The 27,812-nt window shown below is 37.8% G+C and overlaps 2 protein-coding genes across 2 annotated transcripts; both read right to left on the bottom strand.

Annotated features, from left to right (window-relative positions):
- Positions 1–39: 39 nt before the first annotated feature.
- LOC122315857 (calmodulin-binding protein 60 B) lies at positions 40–13,819 on the bottom strand. The gene is made up of 9 exons (XM_043132109.1): positions 13,639–13,819; positions 13,152–13,287; positions 11,818–11,893; positions 11,486–11,544; positions 9,964–10,457; positions 9,719–9,879; positions 9,436–9,639; positions 1,786–2,017; positions 40–1,047 (listed from the first exon to the last, which is right to left on the bottom strand). Exons 2-9 carry the CDS (start codon positions 13,262–13,264, stop codon positions 458–460), a joined length of 1,929 nt encoding a protein of 642 aa, XP_042988043.1. The 5' UTR covers positions 13,265–13,287; positions 13,639–13,819; the 3' UTR covers positions 40–457.
- A 2,092-nt stretch (positions 13,820–15,911) lies between these two features.
- LOC122317059 (bifunctional dethiobiotin synthetase/7,8-diamino-pelargonic acid aminotransferase, mitochondrial) lies at positions 15,912–25,745 on the bottom strand. Its single transcript, XM_043133960.1, has 14 exons — positions 24,907–25,745; positions 23,568–23,738; positions 23,126–23,387; positions 22,853–22,933; positions 22,502–22,622; positions 22,019–22,167; positions 21,739–21,833; positions 21,293–21,408; positions 21,072–21,218; positions 19,015–19,148; positions 18,781–18,912; positions 18,296–18,430; positions 16,984–17,096; positions 15,912–16,265 (listed from the first exon to the last, which is right to left on the bottom strand). The coding sequence occupies exons 1-14, from the start codon at positions 25,629–25,631 to the stop codon at positions 16,082–16,084; spliced, it is 2,565 nt and encodes an 854-aa protein (XP_042989894.1). The 5' UTR covers positions 25,632–25,745; the 3' UTR covers positions 15,912–16,081.
- Positions 25,746–27,812: the final 2,067 nt, after the last annotated feature.

Raw genomic sequence — 27,812 nt, 5'->3', positions numbered from 1 at the left:
CAATAACAATATTTTTCGGTCTTTCATCTGAAGTGGAAATTTTGAAAAATCCAGCAGATAGAACCAAGCATAATATTAGAACCCACCACTCTTGTACAATGATACAAACAACAAATTGAAGTCATACCATAAATGTTCCCCTAATCAGTCAACAAGAAGAAAGGGGCCATCAATTGAAAAAGCACATTTACCCCTAGGAACCCAAAAGCGTCGACATACCATTCACAAAACCAAAGGTATGGTGATGAGAAAGCATATCAATAGAATGAAGGGTGATTGAAAAAACTATACATGCAAACTGTACAAGAGAACTCCTGCTGTATTTACAACAGAGGTCCCCAATACTTTTGAAAACAAAAAGTTTGTTGGCAATCATTAGGAGTATTGATGATTTGCATAAGAGCAAGGCAGCGCCAAGGTTAGAGGAGAAAACCTAACTGCATCTTCATAGCAACTTCTATTCATCGTCTAACTCAACAATTTGTGCTCGCTTCTCAGCTGCTTTCTTCCTGATAAAGAAACCCCACCTCATTGCTGCCTTAATCTTCAACCACCCAACAACAGCTTTTCCAGGTCGCCCACGATCCTCATCGAAGGTTGGCATCGGTGACGGCATGTATGATGAGAATGTGTACCCATCCTCCGGCAGGTTAATGGAGGCATGGCCTCCCATACTAGAGATTCGAAGCAAATGCTGCATATCTTCATTCTCAAGCATCTCATGACTTATAATGCGAATCTCTTCCTCTGAAAAGAACTCATCGACTCCCTTGCCCCGGTTTTGTGACCAGTCTTCAAAAGGATTAAGAGTGGATGGTTGAGTTGTAGAGTTACTAGCCTGAAATCCCGATGTAGATGATTGTGGAGGACCAAGGGCCAGTGCAACAGCATTGTTATTATGTCTTGCACTTTGGGCTTGGTGAGAGTTGCTTATCAAATGGTCATGTAGTGCAAAAGAAGTGCTGTCAAGCTGGCTACGAGAATTTGAATTTATAATCTGTGACTGGGTTGAATACCTCGTTGCCAGAGTATCATTGTACCCTAAAGCTGAAGAAAAGCATCAGAAAAACATGGAAAATCAAAAGTTAGCAATTCAATGTCAAAATAAAACATCAGTGGTCCTACACCATCTCAATTGAGTGGATGTTAAATAATGCATACATTAAAGGGTGTACAAAGTGGGGCCTGAGTGTGTTTGTGTGCGCACATGCATGAGAGAGAGAGAGAGAGAGAGAGAGAGAGATCAACAAAGACAAAGTTTACCATCATCTACACACCCTTTGCTACCTAACTTACAAATTGGTACAATCAGCTGTTATTTGTTACGTGGGCACCAATCATCCACAGACATCTCACATAATGACATCTCTGGTAGAGTGGGAAATAATATCCACGAAATTGAAAAGAGAAGTGCAAAGTTTCTTCATGGATAGCTTCCCCAGCATATCAAACAGATTAACTGACAAGAGAGAAGGATACTCTTTTTTTTTTTTTAATCGGTGACGGGAGAGGGATTTTACCAATCCAGCATATCTACATCATTATGATAGACCCTCCTTTTCCAAAACAAAACCTCTGAGGCAATCCTCATAAAATCTTTACCAGGCTGACTGTATTTTCAGTAACATCTATTCATTATAATCAATCAAGTTATCCCAACCCCTCCTTCCATCCTCCCAATGGTCACTCACATAAAAAAAAAAAATAAATAAATAAATAAAGGAATAGTCCACACATTTATTTCCGCACAAAAAAGCATGCTTTAATGTAGCCAGCAATGCTTACCTCCACCAGGTAAGCCAGAATCCATGGGAGGCTGCTCTGAAGGAACTGGCAGGCTTTGTAGATGCAGTTGATGATCCAAAGCACCAGAGTAATCAAATGAGCCGATATCAAGTTCATTCCGGGATGCAATGGGCCTCTTATTCTGTTTGAAGCTCATGAGTGCCTTGCCATCATACTCTATAACTTGGTCCCAATGGTCATATGCTTTCTTCACCAGCATATCTAAATAGACCTGGAATTGCAAAACCGGGACCTCTGATAATTAGTTCTACCAGAGAAAACTTAAACAGACTGCAGATTGTAAAAGTTTACAGTGTACCAGCAAGTTTATAAACACAGCAAGTGACACTAGCATTTATTTACTTAAGACTAAATCACCTGTACTTAAAAACAATAACATCTTCTACATCAGTTTATTTACAGGACGTATCATGATTAAAATGACAGCATCTCATGGCACTCATGGTAACTTAGCTTCTCAACACTTGATGTCATTCTACTTTCCTTTTGTCTTATGTGTTGGGGACTTGTCGGAGGCAGAGATGAACCTAAACAAAATGAGAGACGAAATTTACCGTGGTTCGGCAATTGCCTACGTCCACAGCTGCTGTGATTTCACTATAAAATAATCTTTACAAAGAAAAAACTCTCTCTGTTTCTCTCTCTGCTCAACCTTTTTCTTCCTCTATTTTTCTTCCGCACACTCACAATGTTCTGCACAATTAAGCTCTCCTATTTATAGGAGAGCAATCCGTAATTGGTGCTGCATCAATTACGGAAGTGGGTTGATAATAAACTAGAGGATAATCGTGGGTGGGTTGCATAACCCACTAACCCACTAATTGTTGTCTCCACTCATTGTTGTCTCCAATCATAACAATCTCCCACTTGGAGACAAATTAGTCTACATATCTTCATAGCAACCATCACAGCAACTTCAAGTCATGCCTTTAAGTACGGAGGCCAACTGAAGCTACACACAGCTTCAGTTTGTCAGCAGTAACTACTTTTGTGAGCATGTCTGCTGGGTTCTTCGATCCTCGAATCTTCTCAAGTATCAGTTGTCCACTATCGAGAAGAGATCGGATAAAATGGTATCGCAACTGTATGTGTTTCGTTCTGGAATGAAAGGCTGGATTCTTTGCAAGAAAAATAGCACTCTGACTATCACTGTGCAGAATACCTTTTTCATTCTTCTTTCCCAATTCTTCCAAAAATGACTGCAACCAAACCATTTCCTTCCCTGCTTCAGTTATAGCAACGTATTCCGCTTTTGTAGTTGAGAGAGCAACGATCTTCTGTAACTTAGAAGCCCACGATACAGCTGTACCACCCAGCGTATACACAAATCCAGTAGTACTTTTTCTGCTGTCAATGTCACCTGCTAAATCAGCATCTACATGTCCCTGTAGCTTTAAACCTGCTTTCGTAAAGCATAGTGACGTATCTGAAGAGCCTTGTAGATATCTCAAAATCCACTTGACTGCTTCCCAATGCTGCTTTTCTGGATTACTCATGTATCTGCTCACAGCTCCCACTGCTTGTGCAATATCTGACCTTGAACAGACCATGGCGTACATAAGACTACCAATAGCAGATGCATAGGGAATTCTGTTCATGCATTCTTGCTCTTCTTCCGTCTTTGGCGACTGATCCTTGGTTAGTCGAAAGTGACTAGCTATGGGTGTGTTCACTGGTTTCGCCTTGTCCATGTTAAACCTTCTGAGCACCTTCTTCACATACTCCTCCTGCGAGAGCCTAAGAGAATCATTAGCCCTGTCTCTATTAATTCTCATACCAAGGATTTGTTTTGCAGCACCCAAATCCTTCATCTCAAACTGCTTTGACAACTGCTTCTTCAGTTTATTGATCTCCTCGATGCTTGACCCTGCAACGAGCATATCATCCACATACAACAGTAGGATAATATAAGAGTTGTCAAAGTTCTTCATATAGCAACAATGGTCAGCCTGTAATCTTGTAAATCCATTATTGCACATGAAGTTGTCAAACTTTCGGTACCATTGTCGTGGAGCTTGTTTTAGGCCATACAAGCTCTTCTTCAGTTTGCAAACTAGATTCTCTTTTCCCTTTACTGAGAATCCTTGTGGCTGGTGCATATAAATGTCTTCCTCCAAATCACCATGAAGGAATGCAGTCTTCACATCTAACTGCTCAAGATGTAGATTCTCTGCAGCCACAATTGCCAACACTAGCCTGATCGTGGTCAACTTTACAACTGGGGAGAAAATGTCTGTGTAGTCGACACCTTCTTTTTGTTGAAACCCCTTCACGACCATTCTAGCTTTGTAGCGCTTACTACCATTGTGCTTTTCCTTAATTCTGTACACCCATTTGTTGTGCAAAGCCTTCTTACCTTTTGGAAGCTTAGTTAACTCCCATGTCTGATTTGACATCAGTGACTCCATCTCATCTTGCATGGCTTTCTCCCACTTGATCGAATCTTCAATTCGTAGAGCTTCATCATAACTTTCCGGTTCACCATTATCTGTTAGCAGGATGTAGTGTAGAGATGGTGAGAACCGCTGTGGTGGCCTGATCGTCCTTGAAGATCTTCGAATAACAGTGAGTGGTGTACTTTATTCGATCTGTGTATCAACATTCTCTTGATCCTCGTTTTGATCAGTGTTGACTCGAGTAACATCAAAGTCAACAACCTCAGGTTTCTTTGGCTGCTCCTCAGGTTCAGCTTGTGACCTAGCTTTGTACAGAATCTCCTCATTGAAAATCACATTTCTACTTCTGATAATTTTGCGATTTTTATCATCCCAAAATCGATAGCCAAATTCTTCATCACCATAACCTATGAAAAAACATTTTCTAGATTTGGCTTCTAACTTGTTACGATCAGTAGAATCTATGTGAACATATGATACACAACCAAAAACTTTCAAATGGGAAAGATTTACCTTCTTTCCACTCCAGACTTCCTCTGGTAGATCGAACTTTAAGGGAACTGAAGGTCCTCGGTTAATTAAATAGGCTGCAGTGTTAACTGCATCAGCCCAAAAACATTCAGGCAATCTTGAATTCAGCCTCATGCTTCTGGCACGTTCGTTGAGAGTTCTGTTCATGCGTTCAGCTACGCCATTCTGCTGCGATGTCCCGGGAATAGTCTTCTGAAATCTAATCTCATTTGCAGCACAGAATTCTTTGAACCCTCCGTCGATGTACTCTCCTCCATTGTCTGACCTCAGACATTTTAACTTCAGGCCTGTTTCATTTTCAACCATGGCTCTCCACTTCTTGAAAGTATCAAATGTGTCAGATTTATTTTTTAAAAAATAAACCCATACTTTCCTACTTGAGTCATCAATAAATGAAATATAGTACCGCGATCCTCCAAGAGAAGCGACTGGGGATGGCCCCCACAAATCTGTGTGCACCAACTCCAACTTTGTAGATTTTGGAGTTCTACCATTTTTCAAGAAACTAACTTTTTTCTGTTTCCCAAAAATGCAACCTTCACACATGTCGAAATCAGTTGATTCCAACTTTGGTAACTTCCCCTTGGATAATAGTACTTTCATTCCTTTCACACTCATGTGACCAAGCCTTTGATGCCATAGGTTGGCATTTGCGTCAACAATTGCAACAGTATCTCTAATGCTTGAAGTCATGTATAGAGTACTTGTTTTTGTGCCTCGAGCTACTACCATAGCTCCTTTTGTTATCTTCCACGTGCCACCGGTAAATAGTACCGAATGCCCATCAGCATCAAGTTGTCCTACAGAAATCAGGTTCCTCATGAGCTTGGGAACATGTCGCACTTTCTGTAGCAACCATGCACTTCCATTGGGCAGATCGATTCGTACATCTCCCATGCCTTCAATTTCCAATGTTTCACCATCTGCTAAGTACACCTTCCCGAAATCACCAGTGATATAATTCTGTATGATTTCTTGGTGTGCTGTAGTGTGAAATGAGGCTCCTGAATCTAACACCCAAGATTCAATTTGGGTGTCGACTGAAAGGAGTAAGGCATCTTGGAGATCTTCTGTTGTGGCATTAGCAGAGTCATGCTCATTCTTCTTCTTTGCTTCCTTGCAATTATTTTTGAAGTGGCCAATCTTGCCACAATTCCAGCACTGTACTTGTTTTCCGGACCTAGATTTACTTCTGCCTTTTCGGGACTTTGACCTGCCCCGATTTGAACTTCTACTAGCTCATCTACCTCTCGTCTCAAGGTTTAAGGCAGAACTCGAAGTTGATGCTTCTCCTGTATCTCTTCTGCGAACTTCCTCGCTAAGAATATGGTCCCGGATATCTTGATACTTCATCTTTGTTTTGCCATAAGAATTGCTAACAGCTGTTCTCATGGCCTCCCAGCTTTTTGGCAATTGAGCCAAAGCAATCAGTGCACGTACTTCATCATCAAATTCAATCCCTACTGAAGCTAATTGATTGATGATGGTGTTGAACTCATTCAGATGCTGAATAACTGGAGTTCCTTCTGCCATTCTCGAGTAGAATAGCTTGTACATCATATGCACTTTGTTATTGGCTGATGGCTGCTCGTACATGTCTGATAGAGCCTTCATCAAATCTGCTGTGGTCTTTTCCTTCCCCACATTGTGTGCAACTGATCTTGACAGTGTTAGTCGAATGACTCCCAACACTTGTCTATCAAGAAAACTCCAATCTTCATTGCTCATGTCATCTGGCTTTCTTCCTAGAAGTGGAAGATGTAATTTCTTCCCATAGAGATAATCCTCTATCTGCATTCTCCAGTAGGCATAGTCTGTGCCGTCAAATTTCTCGATACCAGCACCTTTAACTTCTTCTCCAGCCATAACTTACAAATGAGTTCAAATTTGAACAAACAAAGATCACCGTTGCGTCCGAAACACTCGAATTAGTTGAAAACGAGTCCGGAATCGTCAAAATTGGATCAAAATTGAGTTTAAACAGGCCAAAACAGTTTCGGCCAACCAGAGTGCGACAAGTGGCAGGATGACGTTGGCTTGGCTCAGTTTCGGCTCGGCTCAGTCAAACGGCTCGGCTCGGCTCCAGTCACGGCTCGACTCGGCTCCAGTCACGGCTCGACTCCAGTCACGGCTCGGCTCCAGTCACGGCTCGGCTCCAGTCACGGCTCGGCTCGGCTCGGCTCGGCTCCAGTCACGGCTCGGCTCGGCTCAGCTCCAGTCACGGCTCGACTCCAGTCACGGCTCGGCTCGGCTCGGCTCCAGTCACGGCTCGGCTCGGCTCAGCTCCAGTCACGGCTCGGCTCCAGTCACGGCTCGGCGCAGGCAAACGGCTCGGCTCCAGTCGTCTTCAACCTCGGGTGCGCGTGTGGGCTTCCTGACCTCCGTTTTCAATTCCGTTTGCGGCAACTGATTCGTTTCAACGCGAGGAACACTCTGGAGTTGTCCAAAATTGATTTGGACCAACTTGAATTTTCGGACAGCTCGAACCAGAGCTCTGATACCAGTTGTTGGGGACTTGTTGGAGGCAGAGATGAACCTAAACAAAATGAGAGACGAAATTTAACGTAGTTCAGCAATTGCATACGTCCACAGCTGCTGTGATTTCACTATAAAATAATCTTTACAAAGAAAAAACTCTCTGTTTCTCTCTCTGCTCAACCTTTTTCTTCCTCTATTTTTCTTCCGCACACTCACAATGTTCTGCACAATTAAGCTCTCCTATTTATAGGAGAGCAATCCGTAATTGGTGCTGCATCAATTACGGAAGTGGGTTGATAATAAACTAGAGGATAATCGTGGGTGGGTTGCATAACCCACTAACCCACTAATTGTTGTCTCCACTCATTGTTGTCTCCAATCATAACATTATGTAAATGTTTACTTCCTAGTGATTTCTGTGTAGCAAGTCTTAAACTGGAATAAGAGCAGTACACCATATCTAATGAAGGCATGTGACTTAGAACCAATGCATCAGCAGAGAAAGCCAACAAAAAACAGAACAATGCTCTCCTCAATTTTTTTTTTTTTTTGATAAGTAAAAATATTATATATATATCAATAGGAGTAACTAAGTATACTGGACGTATATAAGAAAACACCTAGCCCATACTAGAGAGCCCCTAATGACCCAAAAAGCACATGAAAAACTACCCAAAATACATTAAGCCCAAATTGGAATGGAACACACCTCCCCAACCCCAACCCCAACCCCTTGTTTCCCGTAAAACTACTACTCTACCTGAAACTCCCTCTACAGGAACGTCTTCACAATGCTCTCCTCTAAATTTGATCTAAAATGTGCTTCATATCTGACAATAGGTAATGTTATTCACATGCCCTCTCCCAGATTTCTATTGCGAGGTTTACAATGCGACAAAAGAACAATTGGAGAGAATTACAAAGAATCAGGTTACATAGCTGCCAAACTCAAGTTTGCTATTGACAAATTATTTTCTTCATTTCCTAATACAAGCAGGAATCAAGTGAAAGAGCTATCAGAGGAAACATGCTATAAACTTTCCTGAACAGGAAAAGGATACAAAGAAGACCTAATTGAGGGGACATGGGGTTGGGAGGAACAGATAGAAGGAGAGATTATGAAAAGAAAATGAGAGAATTATTTGCCAAAAGGTCTGATCAAAAACATTTTTTGCCAAAGGGCAGTTTAATCAATGTAGCAAAAACTTAATCATTGACTGCCATCCCGAATCCAAGGAATAAAAAAGGAATAGAAATGAATTCAGCTTTGGTTACTGACTGGATTAAAAAAAGAAGATGCGGATTGTGGTATATGGAGGATTTCTGGGAGGAAATAATGAGGTCAGTTGCACTTTCATGCATTGTTACAGAGAATGTATCACTGCAGCAGATAGCATGGCAAAGCTGGGTGCAAAAGGAGAAACGGTTTTTACTTCCTCTGCTACAGATCTTCCAATGCTAACGCGAGGAGTTCTAAGGATGGATAAAATTGGGTTACACTATATGAGGAGGCAGTAGTATGTTATGGTTCGAGTAGTTTATTTCTGGTTTATGGGGTTGCAATGGTTTTTCTTTATGTAAGTAGTTTTTTACACGGGAGTATTTGCTCAATATTTGTTCATATGTCCTAGTTTTTTTATTAAGTTTGATGGGATTAGTGTTAGTTTTTCCTCTACCACAAGTGAGGTTTATCAATAAAGCTTAGAGGTGCCATCCTCCTTAAAAAAACAAAGGTTTGAGGAAGCATGCATCAAGTCTGCAGAAAATAAGGCAGGTAATCATGATAAGCCGCAAAAGTTTAAAAAAAAAAATGATAATCTGCTAATATTGATTAAGCTCATTACAAAATATTGAATCTGGCATATAGCAAAAGTTACAGAGAGAGAAATTTTTAATTTCTTAGGAGTAGATAATATACACATAGGTTTCAGGATGCCAACAGAGCAATATTTTTGGACCCAATTTTTAGAAGGCTGGCAAAACTGCTACCATTAAACTCTGGTTCACGTGACATTTCCTAAGGACAGAGTGAAAGATGAGGTAGTAGGTTCAGCACCCACTAGCAGTGTACATAAATAACCCATCAAATAAAAGAGAGAGAGAGAGATGGGGCAAGTAAAACTGCTATAGCACCACAGGTATAAAGGCAAATCCTATTAAACTTATGGCACATAATGACAAGATGTAATGGTCAAAGAAAGCACATCCCATGTATCAAACTCACCTTCTGGCTGTCAGAAAGAGAATTGACAGAAAAGTATTGCTCCCCGTTTATAAGGCCACTCAGTTCATAGATGTTGTTAAAAACAGCACCAACATTTCTTCCATCCTCTGAATAGTAAACATAAAACTTCCCACTCAGGGCACAAGTCTTTGCATGCTCTAAGAGAGCGTCCCACATCTTATTTGACATGCCACTTCCAAGGATCTACAGAAATAGATATAAACATATCAGAAAAAAGCTAGAAAGCATGAAAATTTGATTGAAGAACAAATCCCACACATACAGCACGAAGTCTTTGTGGGTCTCGAACCACAAGACGAAGAAAATCTTGAACTGTGAATATTCCTTCATGGTTTAGCCTCTTGTGGAATGACCCTTCCTTGCCAATTTTCTCCAGTCTCCATACTTCATCATCTAATGCAGGTGGATAGTGCTTCTTGTACACTGACACAAGAGGAATATGAATTGACACAACATTCCAAAACAAAGAAGAAAAGGAAGAATTGAAATGATAGAGTAAGGGCATACATTCCCCTCTGTGATCTTTAACAGTAAAAGCTTCCGTCTTTGCTTCACGTATGCGTCTGCCCTCACAAAATCCAGAGGCAACCTTCAAGCCAAGCCTGAACTTCCTGCTCCTTATCCAGCTTGAGTTATCTGTAAATGTGAGTTCCCCTAGCGTCCCCACACCTTCCTTGAGTGTCACTTGCAGGTCCCCAGTCAACAATGGTCTCTTACCTTCACGCTCTTTCACCACATGGCTTTCAAATTCTTCTTGGGACCAGCCTTCATCATCTTCATTGTTAAAATCACCTTCAAGTACAACAATGTCTAGTTTGACTGAGGCTTCAAGTCCAGATGTCATAACATGGCCAGTGTTTGCATCAATCAATACAACATGGATTGCAGCACCCTGCTCGCCTTCTACTTTCCCTCCAGTGAAGAGAGGAAGAGACAATCTGGACTTAAACTGCAGCTGCAAGTTTCGTCCATCTGGACCTTCAATCCGTTTCGGGGAAGACCTGAAGCCTCAAGTGTTAAAATAATATACCACAGATGTAAAAAGGTTCATTCAAGCTGAATAAAACTAGGCACTGAAGTGAGTTATAAATAATAAAGCCTGAACAAAAGGTTATTTGCGCCAAAATCCCAAATATCTAATATTTAGAAGAAGATACCAAGTAGGTCCCATTCTCTGAATTTCTTGAGCTGGATAGAAGCTAGTAATAAAAATAAACCATGAAATATGATAGATCTTTCACAGCAATGAAGCAGATAAATAAAGCACCATTTCAAGAATGCAACCATTTATATTAACCTATCAACAACAAAAAATTAACCGATAGAAAACCATCCTACAACTCTCCTGGAATTTTAGTTCAACTTAACTCCTTATAGAAAAAATTATCCCTGATCCTCAAGTTAAGCTTTTTACTTGAGGGTTGGTCAATAACTGGGGTACTATCCTCTTCCTAAAAAAGAAAAAGTTCTTCAACAAGCAGAGATTAGCACAAAGTTGCTCAACTTGAATGAGCATGAATACCCACATCACCTTGATTTGAATATAAAAGGACCATTCAATGGGTCAAGGGCAAATCGCACATGGTTCATGTGATTAATACTACACTCTTAATTGCTGACTGAAATACCATTCTATATATTTTGTCATAAGTATCAGATTCTATTATATCCTGAGAGAGTTCATGCATATTGGAACCGGTTTTATGCTTTTTCTTTGTATAAATCTGCCCTTAACACATAAGTCAACAACTTTTTTTATCAGTAAACAAAACCTCAACACATCAGTTAACAACTAAAAGTGGGTACGCCTCTTAGAAAACTATAATATAATTTGAAAAATCATCTTTCCTTTCCTTATCTTTTTTTTCCTTGCAGCTAAACAAAAAACCCACAATATATATCAGTATAATTCAGAGATTTTTCTTTTCTTTTTGTTGTCTTTTTTTTTTTTTTGAAAGAGAAGGGGGGGGGGGGGGGGGGGGGTTCAAGAAAAATAATAAACTAAAATAGGATCAAGAATATATTAGACCTTCCGCCAATTCTAGCAGGGCCCAACTTTGCCAATGCACGTTCCACTTCTTCACTGACCTGTTGAACATCAATTGCACTGAACACTTGAGAAAAACGAGATATGTAATACACAAAATGGATCGAAGTAATGGATTGAAGCATGCAAATTTTAAAACATGTCTAGAAAATGAAAATGAAAAAAATACACAAATCAGTACAACGATAACAAAGGATAATTCTATAAAGGAAATGTCAGAAAGATGATTTAAGCATAAAATAATAGCCAACCCAAACCCATAAGAAGAAAAAATATATTGTAAATAAACAACATGTAAAATCCATAGAACTTACAACTCTACGAAGAATAGGTTCCAAAGATGAGCATAGCTTTTGCAGACTATCCACTTTTAGAGCTTCAACAATTACACTGCATGACATGTATGGTTTTAAATAAAAAGGAATATGCATACTAAATAAAACTGAACCACAACATTTAGCTTCAGAACATTAAATGCAAAACGTCAGCAAAATAAATACATAATTGCAAGTGTGTGCGCGCATGCCAGCGCATGTGGGGGAAAGCAAATCATAGATATATGTCATTGAAATGTAACACAGCTTGGATTTTCTCTGCAACCTCCTTTTTTTGTAAGTAGGTTTTATATGCAGGTCTTTTGTCTACAAGATGGGGAACAAGGCATTGGTTTAGCAACACCAAAAATCCTAGATCCTACTAGGACTAACCACACATTTAATGAAGTTGAGTTGTCTATATCTAAGCTAAAATTCTTAATTCTTTACAGTTTGCACGTGTGGTCTAAGTGTTTGGAAACTCCTCTTGTCCTTATTTTGTAGATTTTACTGAATTCGATTGTAACTTTTGAGGGTACTCCTTCATATGCTGCCTGGATACTGAGGTCTTAGCTTTTATCACCTAGTTCATATTACTCATCCAAAAAATTGAAAAAAAAAAAAAAGATTTAAGGACCCGCCAGACTTTAGTTACCACTAAGTTTTGCTGGGTTGAAACCTCAAATTAAATGTCTAGATTCTTCATATTGTAGCAGGGAATATTTATAATGCTCAAATATTCTCAACTTATAAAGTAGACGTGAAGAATATCTGAAAGCAACTTATAAAGAATTAGACAACACCTACAAAGAATTACCGTCCTGTGGTGGGGGCTCGTGGTGATGGCACAGGGCACTTCTTAAGGGCAGATATTAGCCTCCCATGTAATGAGGCAACGCGTCCTTGATTGGTAGGATTTTCGAAAAGGTTGCCTTGATATGTTTTGAGGGCAATATATATATTTTTTTTTATAGGTATGTTTTGAGCGCAAATTATCACTCTTCCGCAAGGCCACGCGTCCTTGATTGGTAGGATTTCGGAAAGGTAGATAAGTTTTGAGATCACACTTTCTTTTAAAAATCCAAGCCCACACCAAGTTTTTGTTTTTTGAAAATATGTCCGCACCAAGTTCTGGTGCACCTAAGTAACAACTAACAAATCTTGAGCTACACTTTGTCTTAATAATGGAACTCTTCTACTAAAGCAACATTTTAGATTTTTTACACTTCATAGTTCACACAACATACTGAAAGAATAAGTATCAACAAACGAAATCCCCCAAACACAGAGAAGCAATTCAATCACAAAAATCATATCAAGAACAAGGATTTTACCTTGCGAGAGCGGGCCGCTTGCGCTCCGGCTGATCATCCTCTCCTCCTCCCCCCTCCAAACTCCTCTTCCCTCTGCTCATAGATTGGGTCCTCTCCATATACCGAGTCTGCATTTATAACCACACGCTTCCCAGATCTGCAACACCCCAAAACCACACTAAATTCACTTTAAAAAAAAAAAAAAAAAAAAAAAAACCCGAGATGAAAACCATACTCGGCAAACCTAACATTACTCCACACACAAAATATGGCCTTTTCAGTTCAGATCGACGAAACCCTTAGAATTAAACTCATATTTCGAAAAATCCCTAAAGCTTCGAACTTCCAACTCCCCACACTCCCCAAGTTTCCAACTATTTCAGGAAAATATACATAAAAGTCACTTGAAGAGAGATTGATGAACCCCAAAACAAAAACAAAATAAATAAATAAATTCCTTCTTTTGGGTTTTGTAATTTCCCTACAAAGCAAGAAACTGAGGGAAAACCTGTTAGGAAATTTTGGACTGTTTGGTGAGCGAGAAGATCGAAAGGAATGTAACATTATCTGAAGTCTCGGTTTGGTCTTTAAAGACCTGTTTTTTGTCCCGGTGTAGCCTTTGCTGGCTGTTGGCTGTTGGCTGTTGGGACTTTGATATAATCAACTGCGCCCCAAGACCACGGTAGTCCACAATCTGAGTCACGGAGTTTCACAATTAGAGCTACTTTTCATTTGACTTTTCCGTTCTGATTTACATTTCCGTCGAAGAAAAGAAGAAGAGGGAACCATCGTGTTCTGTGGAGCACTAGATTATTTCTCGTAGATGATTGCTAGATCTGTTTCCCGTATTGGCCGTTGCCTTCGGACCGTCCGAAGGACAAGCTAGTGTGAAATCTTGACCGTACGTTAGCCTCGGCCGTACTTGCCACGTCAGTTAGATAACATTAATCATATTTCACTGACGTCACCTCAAGCGCTTTAGCTTACGCCGCTTATTTGCTTCTCGTCTAACGGCCAAATTTCGATTTTTGCTACGTTCGAAGTATATAGTTTTTTTGGGATCGAAACGTTTTGCGTATTTAACTTAATAAGAATACCATTAATATAAATGAAAAAAAAAAAACACAAAGATAAGAAGGAAAAATGAAGTACATTCCTTATTGTTATATAAACTATAAATTCAAATATTTGAACATGGTAGGTAATTAAAGTTATGTTTAGAATTTAAATTGAAAATTCAGTCTAATTTTAAGACGAGTCTAATATCTAAATATCAAACTCTCAAATTATTAAATTCATCTCAACTTAAAATTTCTTTAATTACACGTGTGACTCGTAACTTTTTTAACTCAATATTTCTTTAAACACGAGACTCACAACTTTTTTTAATTTCTCATAAATAAATATAAACTCATCTTAACATTTAAATATATTTAAATTCATTTTAGGTAGGCGTCATAAAACTCACTTCAACGTCTTAATTCACTACTATTTATAAAAAAATTTAATTTAACATTAAAACAGACCTAAGAGAACTTGTGAAAAGCTTTGTCTAAGAGCTAGTATTAATCTTAACTTCTACGGTTTAAATAAATAAAGTTTATTCTAGAAAATAATGTCTAGTTATGAGTAACATTTTATAAAAATGCACTAAAAATGAATGCTGAGAGAGAGTAATTGCATGGTCCCTTTTTGGTAGGTTAATGTTACTCAAATTTTGTTCAAATAAACTTATAAATTTTATAGATCTAAATCATAATGAAGAGATCATAATTAATCAGCAATCTTCAGTTGAGTATCCATGAAGAAGATAAGATAAAAAGGCAAACTGTTGTGGATAAAATCATCAATCAATGAAAGCATCCCCAGTTTGCATGTTAAACAGATTACGAGACAAAAAGCAACAAAAGCACGTGAAAAAGCTTTTCACACTGCAGCAGCGATCTTTTCACTGAAATAGGAGCTCGGCTATCAGAAATGACAGCAAGGAGATGACACCGGAGAATAAGACAAGGATGAAAATTAAGTAAATAGTAATAAAATAATTCAATCTTAATCATTAAAGCTTTACACTACTGTCAGGAGTTGTTGGCATCGATTCTTGTTGACTGTCTCACGTGCATTTGGCCTTTTTTTTTTTTTTTTTTTTTTTGTTGGGAGCTGGAGTCTCAGAGGCTGCTTCCACGTTTAAAAAAAAAATTAAAAATTAAAAATTAAAAAAATTTTTTTTTTTGAAGTGTAATAATTAACGGTAAGTTTGAATCAGAAGATTAGTATTTTTCTTTCAGATTTTTCCACAAACAAGGAGCAACATTAGTCTTTACTCTGTCGCCAGATTCATGCAAAATTTGAAAACCTGGCTGCAAGAAAAGAAAATTAAATTAAATTGGGCCAGCCATCAATTGTGATTTGACCAGGAAGGCTTGATTACTTTGACCCTCACATTCTGTGACTAGGGTCAAGCATCTTTGTTTATTTACAATTGGTGGGAGAGTCATTCATTCAAAACCACCAAAATTAAGAGCATTACTTACGTATGGCAATATTTATATTAAAAAATTAATTAATTAATTAATTTTAAACTTTTATCACATATCAAATTCTACCATGTCAACACATAATGCCCTTCATATCAAGTTGCAAATAAGACTCAAGAACTAATGAAGCCAGTTGCTCAGAGAGCAAGGCTTTCTATTGTTTCAAATTAATCTTTTGACACTTCCATTCCTTTGTTGCCATATTTATCAAGAAGCAACGTTTCAAATACCACAAAAGCACGGATGAAGAATTTCGACAATGTCAAATTATCAATGATTATAATTCCTTACAAATAGGTATTTTACTATTTATTGATTGTGAAGCCTTACACATAACAAACACCCAAACTCCACGGCAATAGAAGAACTTAGAATAGCTAAGAATGACTCAACTACTATAAAGTCTCGGAATTTTTAACACGCCTTGATTTGGTAAAACTGCTCAAGTCCTTTGTAAAGTTTGACGAGTAAATGGCTGCAGATCTCAGGAGATGTGCAGGGCCCACACATGAGATATATGACATTGCCCAAGGGCCTCGTGTAAACACCATCTTCGCGGAGTTTCTGAACAAGAGAGCTCGCAAATAGCGATGCGTACCTGTAAAACAACACCTGATTAGAGCAGTTCTTGAACGAGGGACTACAGATCAATTTACAGATTTGGGGACTGAATTGGTACACAAGCACTTATGAAGCCCTTTGGCAATCTCTTTCTTGGCCAATTGGCACTCAGTGAGATCGACTATAGCATGTCTCCTCATCAGTTATTTCATTCATTCATTCTTTCTTTCTTTCTTTTACCACGTGTTTCAGATGAGTTGTAACTGAGAGAGTCTGATCATGCAATACATAAGATACTGCCTACTCTTGCTTGTAAATCCTCAAATCATCAGATCAATAACTATAGGTTTTAAATAACCATAATTGCTAGATTGGTGTACTAGGGCGAGGCGAATCCCAGACCCTTCATTAGTTAGTTTAGCTTTCCTGCTTTTCAATGGAAATCACAACGAAAAATTGCATTCTATTGGATCCTCTCGTTTGGTTACTTGCCTAATCTGGAACATCCTACTGATGATTTCAGAGCTATGGTGAACTACATGGGGCCACCATGCACTGCTTATTATACAGTTCCAAGATAGAGAAGTTGCACAAGTACAAGATGCTTCAAGTAAGTTTGTGGACAATATGTGCATAACAAACCTTCTAGCTAATTTGATGGGGAAATTTTTGTGGTGTGCACGCTCTGCTACCATGATAGTTACTAGAAGATAATGCCAAAAAATAATCCAAAGGAGAAGCCAATCAGACCATACCCAACATTACTGCCTTCTGCTCGGAGTTCCAGGGCGAAGAGAGTTCCCAAGGCAACAACTCTTTGAACTGCAGGATGTGAAGAAATCTGTCCCACCAATTCTTCGTCCCATAACTAAAAAGACAAATGATAAGTTTATGGATCCCATAAATAAAAAAATCATAGCACAGTCAATAAGGAGAACATCAATGAATTTGATAGCTATCAGTCAGACCTAGGGTATACTCTGATAAGATGTGTGGCGCTTTGTAACCTCAAAGGGTAGGCCCAAGTGGTGAAGGCCTTGGTCTTGGGGTATCACTCCCTTCAAGGTCCAAGATTCAACACCTCATGGGTGCAAACAATCCTTTGGAGCCACACTTCCTAATGAAAAACTAGCGATTTAACGATTTTCGTGTAGAGAAACTTCTGAAGGTGCGCTGCACGGGACCTGGGATTACTTTGCAGGGGTGGGTCCAAAGGGCCCTACCTTGAAGAAGTTCCCCAACATTTAAAATATTAAAAAAAATAATAAAAATTAAAAAAAAAAAGAAAGAAAGTGCGGTGCTTTGTTTCCTTGGAGGGAGCGGACAGGGTGAGGGAGCAAATAACATTGATGAGTACATCCATAAGACTTCAAAATTGAAATTACAAATACCATTGACAAAATGAAGCTTGAAAGAAACAGCAGACCCTTCAGAATTTAGGGGCTCCCAAGGAAGTACTTGAGAACTAATGGAGGGCTTCTCTAGCTCAGAAGAAAATTATAGGCTTCTCTACAGGTGGTAATTGAAGCTGGATATATTTCAACTTTGGTAGTTGAAACTTTTAAATTAAGGTAGATTCATATAAGTTTAAAACATGAGGCAGTGCAATCTATAGTGATCTAATGAGAGTTAGCATGGGAAAAGATTACACTATCTTTATGAAGATTCGTTCTTACTTATCAAAAAAAAAATCTTTATGAAGATTCGTTGATTTACAAATTTAAATTTTACTTATGGGAAGAACACAGAACAAGTGACTATGATTAGACAGTTAATATTTTAATTGGATTCCTATTTTATTAATATATAAATATGTATTTATGATGTATTATCAAACAACCATACTGGACTAACCATAACCTTTCCTTGCACCTCTTGGTTATGGCATGAAGGAAATACTATTTTGTACAAAGACCAATGGCAAAAATCTCTTATATTTATTGTAAACTTTTTTTGGGTAAGGTTGGAGTGACACGATGCATAACCATATACATATATACATATATAAGCTCACGAAAGATTTGTAATATACAAATTCAGAAAACAAGCAAATAAAAATCAGCATACCTCTCTAAGTGACCTTCCCTCAGAATTGACATTGAGGTTTGTCTGGGGATCTTTGAACCATTTTATGGATTTAGCAGCTGCTGTACACCCCATAGCATGTCCAGAATACGAGTGACCATGTAAAAGGGCCATTAGCTATAACCAGAACAAAGAGGATTAAAGAACTTTATAATGCCTTAAATAGAATCAGGAGCTCCAAAGAACAAAAGTGTACACAATAGGGAGAGCACAGATTCTCGGATATGGGTGGTATTTCAGATTTTAAGAATACAAAGACCACAAAAGTCTTTGTTTCCTCATACATAAAAACAGAAAGCTTTAAAGGGCACAAATGGGTAAAAGCAGTCAAACAAATAAAATGGTCATTCACTGCTTAAAACTCTTTATCCTTCTATGATAGCATTATTATCTATACATTTTTTAAAAAAAAATTTGAAAAAAAAAAAAAACAAAAGAAATCAGGACAGCCCAGTGCAATAAGTTACCTTTGAGTCTGCAAGGAATGAGGTAAATACAGCATTTGTTGCCAGTGTGGTAGCCAAGGGTATAACCCCACCAGTCATCAGCTTCCCAAAGCAGGCAATATCTGGGGCACAACAAAGTAGTTCTGCTGCAGTCTGCAAGGAAAAAGAAATCCAGTCAATTATTAAGTAATCTAGACAGAAATAGAACAAGGAAAAAGGAAAAAGGTAATGCAATGTTTCTAAAGGGTAACCAACCTCCTTTCCCAAACGCCAGAAACCCGTAAAGACCTCATCAAAGATAACTGGAATTCTTTTACGTCGGCACTCATTAGCAAGTACCCGCTGGAAAAGTGGATCAACCATATGCATTCCTCCAGCACCTTGTATAACTGCATGACATTCAGAACATCGAATGGAAAAAAAAAAAAATGTGTAGTTTCCTGGCAAGAGCAGGTATGCCAATAGAAAATAAAGCATATAACATTACATGATCTCTTCCATGTCACAAATACCAAATTTTTTTTTTATTGGCACCGGGTGTCCAAGAACAAAGTCTCGACCAATCCGGAGTAGGCTTGCAACCCGATCTGGATAAGCCAGGTTTGCGCCCGACCCGACCCAAACGAACACAAGTAAGGAATCAAACCGACCCAATCCAATCCGAACAAAATAGAAACGGGTCGAACCCATATGACCCACCCTTTAAAGAGGAGTCTTCCAGATTCTTCCTCGAGGAACTAGATCGTTGCCCTTTAAACAAATGTCCACTTACTTTTCTTTGCCGACACAACATGAGGAACCGGATCGTTGCCCCGCGGCCAAGGCCAGCCCCACCCCTTGCAAGTTTCTCCTATGGCAAGGCGTCATGACTCTTCACAGCTTACGTCGTCACGGTTGACACCTGCTGATGCCCCGCAAGCCCAAACGGTAGCGTTGGAACAAATTTGTAAGCCTCTGCCTCTCGACTGGAAAAAGCTCATCCTTTTTTGCTTCTCTTTTGGCTCAGAGGCTCAGATCTAGCAAACTCCATTTCTCTCTCTCTTCGTATGTTTTTTTCACTCTATTATCATAAGAAGTCTAGTCTACGCTTCAATTTAGTCCTTCATGGTGAATTACTCACTTTGAAAAAGAAACCCAAAACTTTTTCTTCACTATTTTCTATTTTGTTGCGTTTTCCTTTTTGTGAATTTCATCTTTCTATTCAAGCTTGCCGACGTCGCATGTGAATTTGGTGCTCATATCGGGCAAGATGGTCTGATCGAGTTCTTCAAACTCGACGGTGCTGTTGTCGTTGGCATTCATGTCAGCCAGAAGGATGTGGAGCTGGTTGCTGGAGTGCGTGAGGCTGAGTGAGCGAAGAAATCTGAGTGGGCGGCTATTGGCTAGGGTTTGAGATTGAGTATGCTTTTATACTCTCAGACTGGTTGACACAAATTATTCAAACCAGTTGTTAGTTGGGCTGGAGACCCGCTCAAATAAATATTCTATAAAATCGGGTCGGGTCGGTTCATAGTAATTGGGTTGGGCGGATGTTCGGGTCAGATGCACACCCCTAATCCTGGGGTTGCACAATCTCTCGACAAGGAGTTTTCCGTAAGTGCACCTCAGATAATTCAAAGAGAAGTTTCTCCAATCTGATGGCCCCTTAAAAATTGTCTGCACTCAAGAGGATTCGAACCTTAGACCTAGAGGGAATATACCACTAAGACCAATACCTTTACCACTTGAGCCGACCCCTAGGGGTTAATACAAATACCAAAAAAATTGCATCCATGCACAGTCCAGTGTGCAGGTGCACATCCACTGATACCAATATTAGCAAAAGATCTGCTTCTATAGAATTATTAATGCTGAGTCACAGAACAAGGTAATTCATATATAAAACAACCCCATTTACAATACAATATGAAAAATCATATGAGCCAGTGAATTGAAAATTTTGGGCAGTGGTCTCAGAAAATGCACATAAAATTGTGTGAGAAACAATTTTCTCAATGAATAACGATAAAGTTGTCAGAACAAAACGAGAACTAGTTTATTTTGTAATATGTGTATGATTATATGTGCAAGATTCAAGCTGGTGCAGCATATCTGACACAATTAGTTTTAAATTTTAATGCAGCAGATGACATCAAAGTCAGGATCAGAATGGCACTCATTATAACCTTTTCAAGTTACAAAGCATCAAAAATAGAATGAAGCTGATGAAAAAGTTTATTTCAGTTTCAGAAGGTTCAACTAAAATGACAATTTACCAGAGACAACAGACAACAGAAGAAGCTGAAACAAACTAACAATATGAATTATCTTACCTGGTTCCAAAATCAGTGCTCCTATATGGTTAAACCTTCCTGATCCTGAATATTGTGATAATTGTTTTGATATATAAGATGAATAAATTTCAGCAAGATCTGACCCATCCCTTCTCTTATGAAAAATATCATCACGCGAATTGAAGGCTGTAAAAAAATGTCACATGGACATGAGAGATGGCACTAAAATGACAATAAATAATAACAGCATATGTGTTTACCTATATTTTCAAGTTTCGAAGTCTTGAAACGAAATCCTTCAGGTAAGGCAAGATTCCATATACTGTTGCGCATATAGACTGTGGGAGGATCCAGAAAAAGGCCTCTTCCAGTGTACCTATAAAATTCATGAACAAGATTGATGATTAAGTGTTTTCCATTGATAACTGATTTTTCTGGACAAGAATGAGGAAACTGCCCTCTCAAAATATTTGCAAAAACTATATGATGACCGAATTGTTTCAATGTCTTAATTCTGCTTTTGTACAACAAATGCATGAGTTATTCAAGTGTTGATTGATATCATCTAAAGCCTGGAAATACATTTACAGGATCATAGAAAAGTAGAGGCCTAATACCATTTACTACAACATCTCCAAAATGCAAAACATAGAACAAATAGATTTGGTATTTTTCAATACATGCTTTTGTCACAAAGTATTTATACCATGGTTGTTGGAGGAAGCCTGTATAAGATGATGGTGCTTGTGCTTCCATAGCCCCCAAAGTATCACCATGATAAGATCCTCTAAGAGCTAAAACCTGTGAAAAATTAACCCAACTTAGTTAAAAACGTATCTTTTCTAAAAGGGAAAATTCTGAGTGCATACAAAATAACTAAAAACTGAGTACTCCTTTTATCACAGAATATAACTATCTAAAAACTGCTTCATCACAGATCATGAAAACTAGCAGTAATCAAGGGGAAAAAGATTAGCAAGGCCCACCATAAGCTCAACACCTCTTCCAGCCATGTTATCCTTCTGAAAATCTGAAAGAAGTCCATGATCGAAGGAAAATTTACGAAATGCCATCTTGAGAGCAATTTCAATTGCCGTAGATCCATTATCTGAAAAATATGCTCGGGAAGCCCAACCTGAATGCAAAGCAACCGTAGCATCATTACTATACATCAACTGCATAGGAAACAAAGAATAACACAAGAAATTACAAGAAAATAAATGAGAAAAACAAGCTGCTCTTAATAGATCCTTGGATCCTCGACAGTATACTCAAAGACAAACATTTATTCAAACGTACTTGATGACAGTCATCTACAAAAATAAAGATTCAACTGATAACTTGAGACAGCCTCAAGTATCAAAATATTTCAAAAATATATGTGCGCTAATAATTTCAAATTATTTTTAAAAAAGAAGATATTTTTTTTTCCTAAAAATGAATGGGAAAAGAAACAAGAGGGGACAAACCTTTCCCGACTCCTTCAAGCAAAAGCTCCGCACATTCTAAGGCTGGCTCATAAACGTTCTCAGGAAACATCACATGGCCAAATCTTGCAGCAGCATAACCCATATCTCTAGCAAGCTCAGTCTGAAACCACCTAGACAAAAGAACTACATTAAAAACTTCGGAGATACAGCCACTGAAGAATATGAATTGGAATAGCTCTGTGCTTTGGGCAAACATCTAATTAATAAAATGATGGGGAAATCATGTCAGCACAGCAACTGGATGGTTTGGACAGAAGAAAACTTCCAATGCTTTGGGTACACAATTCAATGAAAAAAAAAAAGAGCTTAGAAGCTATTCACGAGAACGACCTGTAAATTAGCATCAGGTCCTTGAGTCCACCAACTAGCACATGCGTCAAATTGTTGTGTTATGAATTCATTATTATGAGCCTACAATGGAAACATAACAAAGTTTTTCGTTTTACAGCAGTCGTCAGTCACAGCATAAGATGATTAAGATAGACAGAGGGTTAGAGACAAAACACTTTCAAAAAATAGGAAAGTAAATGACAAAAAATAAGAAGAAGAATATGAAAGGAAAAAGGAGAATATCAACCGATTGACCATTGCTATGACACAAACCTTGAAGACCGCAAAGTTCTCACCATAACGTGAATCAATCACAGTAACAGCTCCTTCAGGTACAAGTTTGTGCTGAGTGAATGGCCACCAGAAAACCTCCCCCGCCTTCTTGGGCATGCCATGCAATCTCTTAATCCTCTCTGAATAAGCTGATAACATTTTTTCCTTCAGAGAATCAAATACACCACGAGACTCTTCAAACCATTCCATCAGGTCATTTGACAGATCTTCAGGAACAGGTGGCAGGACAAGTACAGGCACCCTTAATAAAAACAAAGGATAATAGGTGTAAATCACTCGTAGTACACATGAAAAATTTGAAATATTGGATGATGAAAGAATGTTAACAAGATAGTGATGAACATGTTACAGTTCGCATATAAGTCTGTAAAAATCCATATAGTGAACAAAAAGGGAAAAAAGTTAGTAAGAGCAATTTTACCTATTTCGTAGATAAGACAACAATGGCACCTCATTTACAAGGCCATGATCTTCGAAAACAACAGCAGCAATATCGTAACCTCGAAGTTTCAAACTCTCATAGGCTGAAATGGTTCCAGAAATACCACCTAGCCGCCCATCTCCAACAAGAATAGCAGGTAAACGCAAAGGCCTGTCAATAAGATTAAGATCTGAGCTTAAGGGTCACACAGAGATTTTTTTTATAGGTGAACAACTAGATGTTTAAGCTTTAAAACCAGAGAAATAATTTTGTGCCTATGGTAGCCCATGTTAGACACATTGGTTATTGGTCATTATTCAGTAACCCATTTAACGTGCATGTCACCCATTTTTCGATCTCCTTCACTTATTTTTGTGAGCTTGGTCACTGCATTCCAGAAATGCAAGCCAGCTTCGGTCCAGATTGTATTATAAATGACAGTAGGATGCCTGCTCTACCTATATCGGACCAAGAAAATCTCATATGCCTATACTGCTGACCATTTTTTTTTTCCCCATCTCTATAAGATAGGTTCCCTTTGGACCACTCTGTAGAGTAAACTCCGGTCATGTGTATCATATTCTTGGAAGTTTTTCTATATAAAACTGATCAAATCGTTAGCTTTTCATCGAGGATGTGATTTTAAAGGATTGTTTGCACCAATAAGATGTTGATCTTTAGATCTTAAGGGGAGTGATACCTAAGATCAAATCATTCGCCACTTGGGCCAACCCATTCGGGTTTATACCGGCTGACCATTTTAGCAAGCGTGAATCGACGAAGCATTGAACAGAAGAAATTCGGATTCGGCAAGTGCAAACCACCTTTATTTTCTGTAGAGAAAACACGAGTCGGTCTACTGTACGCCACGAAAAAGGATGAATTATTAATATCGTCAACCAAAGCGACACCTGTTATAAAGTACCACTTTTTCATTAAGGTTTTTTCTCTTTATGAAAATTCGTTTAGCATTTCCCTGCCTTCGTTCCTTGATATGATCACTGTTTCGATACACAACCAGTAGACTTGACCAGTCAGTCAATTTCATCAGAAAGACATCCGATATCAGATTCAAAATCTTAATCCAAAAATAACTTGAGCAGCGCAGAACTCAAAACAATCGCATATAAAACTTTGCACGAGATAGTGACTTTATTTTTTTTGGAAGTAATAACGAGATAGTGACTTTATTATATTCAACTAATTTGGAAAAGAAAAGGGAAACTAGGTGATCGCCATTCAACAAAGAAAACAACCAAAACTCAGCCATTTGAACACTCGTCTTTAATTTTGGGTGTAAAAAAAAATAGAAAACGAAAAAGAAAAAATGATCGCGCACCTATACAAGTCACATTGAAGCGACCCGGAAGGCCCCGGACTCGCAACCCCGCCAGCACTCTCAACCACGCAGAAAACATCCATTTTCTTCCTCGCATCTCCATCACCTTCCAACTCAAGTCTCAAGCACTTGTGCAGCGTATCCATTACCACCGCATCCTCCACCACCCCGCTCTCCCTCTCAGCTGCCAAGTGCGGCGATACGGCCTCTCTCCAAGCGTACAAAGTCTTGCAAACCAACTCAGAAACCGCACCGCTTCCCCCCTCCCCCTCGACCCTCCTCTCCTCGTACCACCCTAGATTGCCCATCCCACGCTCGCAACTCGTACCGCACCCGTAGCCCAAAACCGAATTAGCGGCGGGGAGGGAGGCTCTGAGGACGTGGTTGGAGGAGACGAGGGGGGAATGGGGCTGGCGGCGAAGAGAGAGGTGGGAGAGTTTACGGAAAACGAAGGAAGAGTCGGAGCCGGAAGGGAAGCCGGTCTGTATAGGCTTGAGGTAGAGGAATTTTCGAGGATCGGAAGAGGATTCAGAGAGGAGAAAGGAGGCGGCAAGGCCGGCAGAGACAAGTGTTTTACCGAGGGAAGTGTTGGCGGCCCAGATAAGGAATGTGGGGTGAGAAAGAGGGAGGTAGGGAGGTGAGCGAGTAACGGGCGTGTTGGTGGTGGTGGAGAAGTTCTTGAGGTGGTAGCGGCGGCAGTGGAAAAGGTGGGAGAGGTGGGGCATGGTGGTAGGAGAGTGGCGGGCTTTGGGTTTTTGGGGTTTAACGAGTGGTAGTGGGAAAATTAAATAATAGGAGTTTAGGTTGGCTATGTACTGTGTGCGGTTGGGACCAGATGAAAAGAGCGGTTGATGCATGACACTGCCAACTACACGATTAGGTATCGGCTAGGAATGGAGATCATTTATTTTTGTCTTTTTTTATTATTTAAATTTTTTTTATAATTTTAGTACTAAATATTTCTATAATATAAATATTATTTTATTTTAAATATTCAATTTTTTATTTATTCGTTATTTAATTATCAAAACTTTCTCAAATTTTTTAAATAAATAAAAAATAATTCAAAATTTTAATACAAAATTTATATTATGATAATATTTTAAATTTATAATATTTTTATTTAATTTTCCATTTCTTTCTCAAAAATTAATAAAATATTATAATTCAAATTATTTCATTATTATTTACAAATATTTCGTTATTATTCACATAAAACAAAATTTACTTAATAACCCTATAAGGCTATACCACACAACTACTTTTATTTTTTTATATTTTTTCTTCAACATATGTATAGCATATGGCTACTGATTAGAATAACTCTTTATAAAATGTTTATCTCATCTTATTTATTAAGCATAGTCTTAATTACTTGAATTCAAAGACCAAACAAACAAAGTTCCAATTAACACATAAAAAAGATAAAAAAAATGATTTTTCTTCCATTTTCCCAATTTTCCCTCTTTATGATTTTAATGATTTAACTGAATCATTTTATCTTTTTATTTTGGAAAACACTACTTTTTCAACTGAGATTGAAAATCTTTCACTGAATTTTTTTTTAATTTAGTGATTAAGTAAGTATTTTTAAATAAATATATGATTTTTTTTATTTTTAAAAAATGTCTGAGTAGTTTAAAAAAAAAAATTGACTGATCCGTAAGGAGAATCTCTGTAAATGTAACAATGCCTTTTTATTTTTACCTCTTTTTTTTTTTTTTTGAAAATGTATTTTTACCTCGCTTTATATTCATTGACACGATAAGTAAATCTTAATATCTACTACTATTATATAAGTGTTATCCGCTTATGAATGGTAGATTTTTGGGATCTTTGCTTTCCATTTCTGTCTCTCAATGTTTCTTTTTTTAACTTTTTTGCCATTGTTTATTGATTCGTCTTCTCATTTCTGTACTGTTGTGTCTTGCATTTTTACGTTTTTGACCGTGTTTGATTGCATGTGTACATTTGTTGCCCTTACTTGGTTGATTTTCGTTTTCCTTCTTTATCCTTATATTTGTTGCTTTTGTACATTTTTGCCCCTGTTCTGTTTTAGTTTTCTACGTTTGTACCAAAGTTTTAAATACTGTTCTTCTGACCATTTCAATTGAGGGAATAAAATATTTTTATATAGATATTATTATTTTGAAATTAATTATATATTATATATAAATATTTATATGTATATATAAACTAATAACTAATAACATATACATATATATATGCCATAAACTTGAGTTGAGATAAAAAAAAAAGGGGGGGACATATTTAAAGTTACAAAAAAAATTAAAACTATATAAATACATTTGATATTCTATAATTAATTAAATATTATATTGATTTAAATTTATAAAATTATCATCAAAGTAAAAAAATTACAAAAATAACCTAAAATAGAATGAGGACCTAAATGTCAATTTTGGTTGGAATGGGCCGAAATTTAAAATAAAATTAAATAAAAATATATAGTGTACTAGATATTACACTGAAATAATAAATTTTGACCCTAACATATAGTAGGAACGGTTTTAAAATTTTGTAGTTTTTACTGTTTGATTGCATCCATACATTTTCTCCTACCTTTTTGTTTTGAATTTGCTTCTTTTACGTATCGCTTGTTCCTAACAAAGTGTAACTTATGTTCTCACTGTTGGGATTTTATTAGGCGGCTGATGGAATAGTTTTAAGTTGTACATTAGATAAAAGATAAGATAAAATAATTTTAGATGAAAGTTAAATAAAATATTTTTTTAATATTTATTTTAAAATTTAAAAATTTTAAATAATTTATTATATTTAAAAAAAAAATTTAAAAATTATATTGATAAAATAAATTAAAATAAAATATTTTGACTGTCAGAGAGTCGTCAAATATTTTAGCACATATTAATAAAACTAAAGAA

Source organism: Carya illinoinensis, chromosome 7 (assembly GCF_018687715.1).
Source record: "Carya illinoinensis cultivar Pawnee chromosome 7, C.illinoinensisPawnee_v1, whole genome shotgun sequence".
Classification (NCBI taxonomy): domain Eukaryota; kingdom Viridiplantae; phylum Streptophyta; class Magnoliopsida; order Fagales; family Juglandaceae; genus Carya; species Carya illinoinensis.
Note: the sequence above shows the minus strand (reverse complement) of the source record. Positions and strands in the feature narration are given on the sequence as shown.

What these genes read in the sequence shown, in the direction of transcription:
- LOC122315857 (XM_043132109.1), bottom strand. Translation starts at nt 13,264, where the DNA reads ATGCAGACTCGGTATATGGAGAGGACCCAATCTATGAGCAGAGGGAAG. An exon ending in AACCTATTCTTCGTAGAGTT is followed by an intron (nt 11,545 to 11,817) that starts GTAAGTTCTATG and finishes GATGTTCAACAG; the next exon opens with GTCAGTGAAGAAGTGGAACG. An exon ending in ACCCACAAAGACTTCGTGCT is followed by an intron (nt 9,640 to 9,718) that starts GTATGTGTGGGA and finishes CTATTTCTGTAG; the next exon opens with ATCCTTGGAAGTGGCATGTC.
- LOC122317059 (XM_043133960.1), bottom strand. Translation starts at nt 25,631, where the DNA reads ATGCCCCACCTCTCCCACCTTTTCCACTGCCGCCGCTACCACCTCAAG. An exon ending in GCTTGAAGGAGTCGGGAAAG is followed by an intron (nt 22,168 to 22,501) that starts GTTTGTCCCCTC and finishes CTTTGCATTCAG; the next exon opens with GTTGGGCTTCCCGAGCATAT. An exon ending in TCTGGCGTTTGGGAAAGGAG is followed by an intron (nt 18,913 to 19,014) that starts GTTGGTTACCCT and finishes TTTTCCTTGCAG; the next exon opens with ACTGCAGCAGAACTACTTTG.